The following is a 2,367-nucleotide window of genomic DNA, read 5'->3' on the forward strand; positions in this document are numbered from 1 at the left end:
CCACACTTACAACTATATATTTCAATAATGTAGACGTTATTTCACTCTTACGATATCAAACTGTACATAATCTACTAATAATTGACTAATTGTGTTATTTTTTAATTGCTTCACGTAATGTTATGTATTTTAAAATATTGTTTAAAGTTTCAAATTGATCAGAGAATGGGTGTGGGAGAAATAACGTGTACTTTTATTTAAGGGGACAAAACCCCACATATTTAGCCATAACTGTAGAAAACGAAGGATTCATTTTCCTTTCAAACATAATAATGTATATGTAATTAATTGACTAATTGGTTAATTTTCTTAATATTGATTCATTTCTTGTCTTCGCTAATGTGTATAGTTGCGCAAAGTTTCAACTTGATCCGAGAATAGGTATGGGAGAAATAACATGCCAGACAGACAGATAGACGGACAGAAGAGTTTATATAAGCTGTGTAAAAAGTTGAATATTTGTTCATTACAATACGACCTCAGAAAACAACAAAAGAAAAATTAATAGACGTTAATTTACATTTCAGATCAAAGGTAGGTCACTCCATGTACACAATGGATTAAAGTCAGCAGTGATCTCGCTTGTCAGAACACTAAATAGCTAATACTTATCTGTAAGTATAAAAACTGCCCTAGGGCTAGCACAATCAGGTGGGGTCGCTTGCCAAACAGATCAAGGTGACTGTACAATGAATGTCCGTGTTATCGTATGATTCTTTCCTGTCAGGTGACCCTCCAAATACCAAACATCATGTAATAGTGTCCCTTTGGTCATATGATAGATAAGTTCGGACACAAATTATTCCTGACAAAGAAAACAGAATGATGGTAATAAAATATTTATTTATTCAAATTATGTTGTTGCTTTTTTTTAAGTGTCTGTGACAGTACTAGATTTACCTAGAGGTAACATAAGCTTTAGTTTAGGGGCCACACTTGCTTGGGGGCCCCCAACAAGTTGTTTTGAAGAAAAATCCAATGGATGAATTGCATTATGTTGATTACCATGGGCCCCAAATCTCAAATACCTTAGGGCCTTATGAAGTCTAAATCTGGCACTGGGTCATGAGCAGGTGTTTCATTGTAGGAACGAGGTTGAGTGGAACGCCCTGAAGACAAGACACCAACTCATGGCTAACACAAATCTCGGCGATTTCCTCCTCTCTTATCTTATCTAAAAAGTCGTCACTGGGATTCGAAACCAAGACCACTTGGTTAAGCCAAGCTTTTTACCACTCAGAGATTCAAATTCTACTAGGTCTAACTCTAACTAGGTCACTAGTTTTGTTGGCTGATTTAGGTATCCAGTTCAATGCTGGAAGAACATTTGGGGAAAAAAAAGTTCTTATAGGAATTTGTTCCGTGGTCACCGTGTTGTGAACGCAAAGGTAAGAGGATGAAATTATTGTTGTCCTAATTGACAAGACTCTTGATGGCTGCCAGGTTTGGTGGTTTGCGCTTAGGACTGTCGTCACTATCTTTCTGAGTTCGAGTCCCACCTGGTGTCATCCCGCTGATACCATGCAGACGGTTTGGGACTAGAGCAAAATAATGTTCATGTCTGAAGTAACGAGTGCAACCTGACCAGTCCAGTCTCCCACAACCTGACCTGTCCAGTCTCCCACAACCTGACCAGTCCAGTCTCCCACAACCTGACCTGTCCAGTCTCCCACAACCTGACCAGTCCAGTCTCCCACAACCTGACCAGTCCAGTCTCCCACAACCTGACCTGTCCAGTCTCCCACAACCTGACCAGTCCAGTCTCCCACAACCTGACCTGTCCAGTCTCCCACAACCTGACCAGTCCAGTCTCCCACAACCTGACCAGTCCAGTCTCCCACAACCTGACCAGTCCAGTCTCCCACAACCTGACCTGTCCAGTCTCCCACAACCTGACCTGTCCAGTCTCCCACAACCTGACCAGTCCAGTCTCCCACAACCTGACCAGTCCAGTCTCCCACAACCTGACCTGTCCAGTCTCCCAAAATTCAGCGCTGAACACGATGTAAGAACCATTAGAGGGAGAGAACGCCACAGAGGGTTGGGTGAAGTTAAAAACAAGTTAGACAGGTCCCATACAAAAAGAAGTTAATATTATCTATGTAGGTATTATGTCGATAATACGTTTATAACAATAAGCGGTGCAATCATAAAAAGAAACTTTAAAAAAAAAAACTTTACTTAATGAGGGTTTAAAAAAATAATTTAAAAAAACTTTTCGAAAAGACAATACCTCCGATAAAATAAAAAAAAAAAAAATAAAAAAAATTATTTTTGTTCAAGCCAGGTATCTAATTAATATTTCAATAGTGTCATCTCGATGTCCCAATGTTGTTAGCCACTGAGATAAAGCTACAATTGTGTTTA

At 39.5% G+C, this 2,367-nt stretch overlaps 1 protein-coding gene across 1 annotated transcript; it reads left to right on the plus strand.

Annotated features, from left to right (window-relative positions):
• The first annotated feature begins 822 nt into the window (after positions 1-822).
• Positions 823-2,092, plus strand: LOC129927835 (small proline-rich protein 3-like). Its single transcript, XM_056039363.1, has 2 exons — positions 823-828; positions 1,589-2,092. The coding sequence occupies exons 1-2, from the start codon at positions 823-825 to the stop codon at positions 2,090-2,092; spliced, it is 510 nt and encodes a 169-aa protein (XP_055895338.1).
• The last annotated feature ends 275 nt before the right edge of the window (positions 2,093-2,367 follow it).

This window comes from Biomphalaria glabrata, chromosome 8, assembly GCF_947242115.1.
Source record: "Biomphalaria glabrata chromosome 8, xgBioGlab47.1, whole genome shotgun sequence".
Lineage (NCBI taxonomy): Eukaryota > Metazoa > Mollusca > Gastropoda > Planorbidae > Biomphalaria > Biomphalaria glabrata.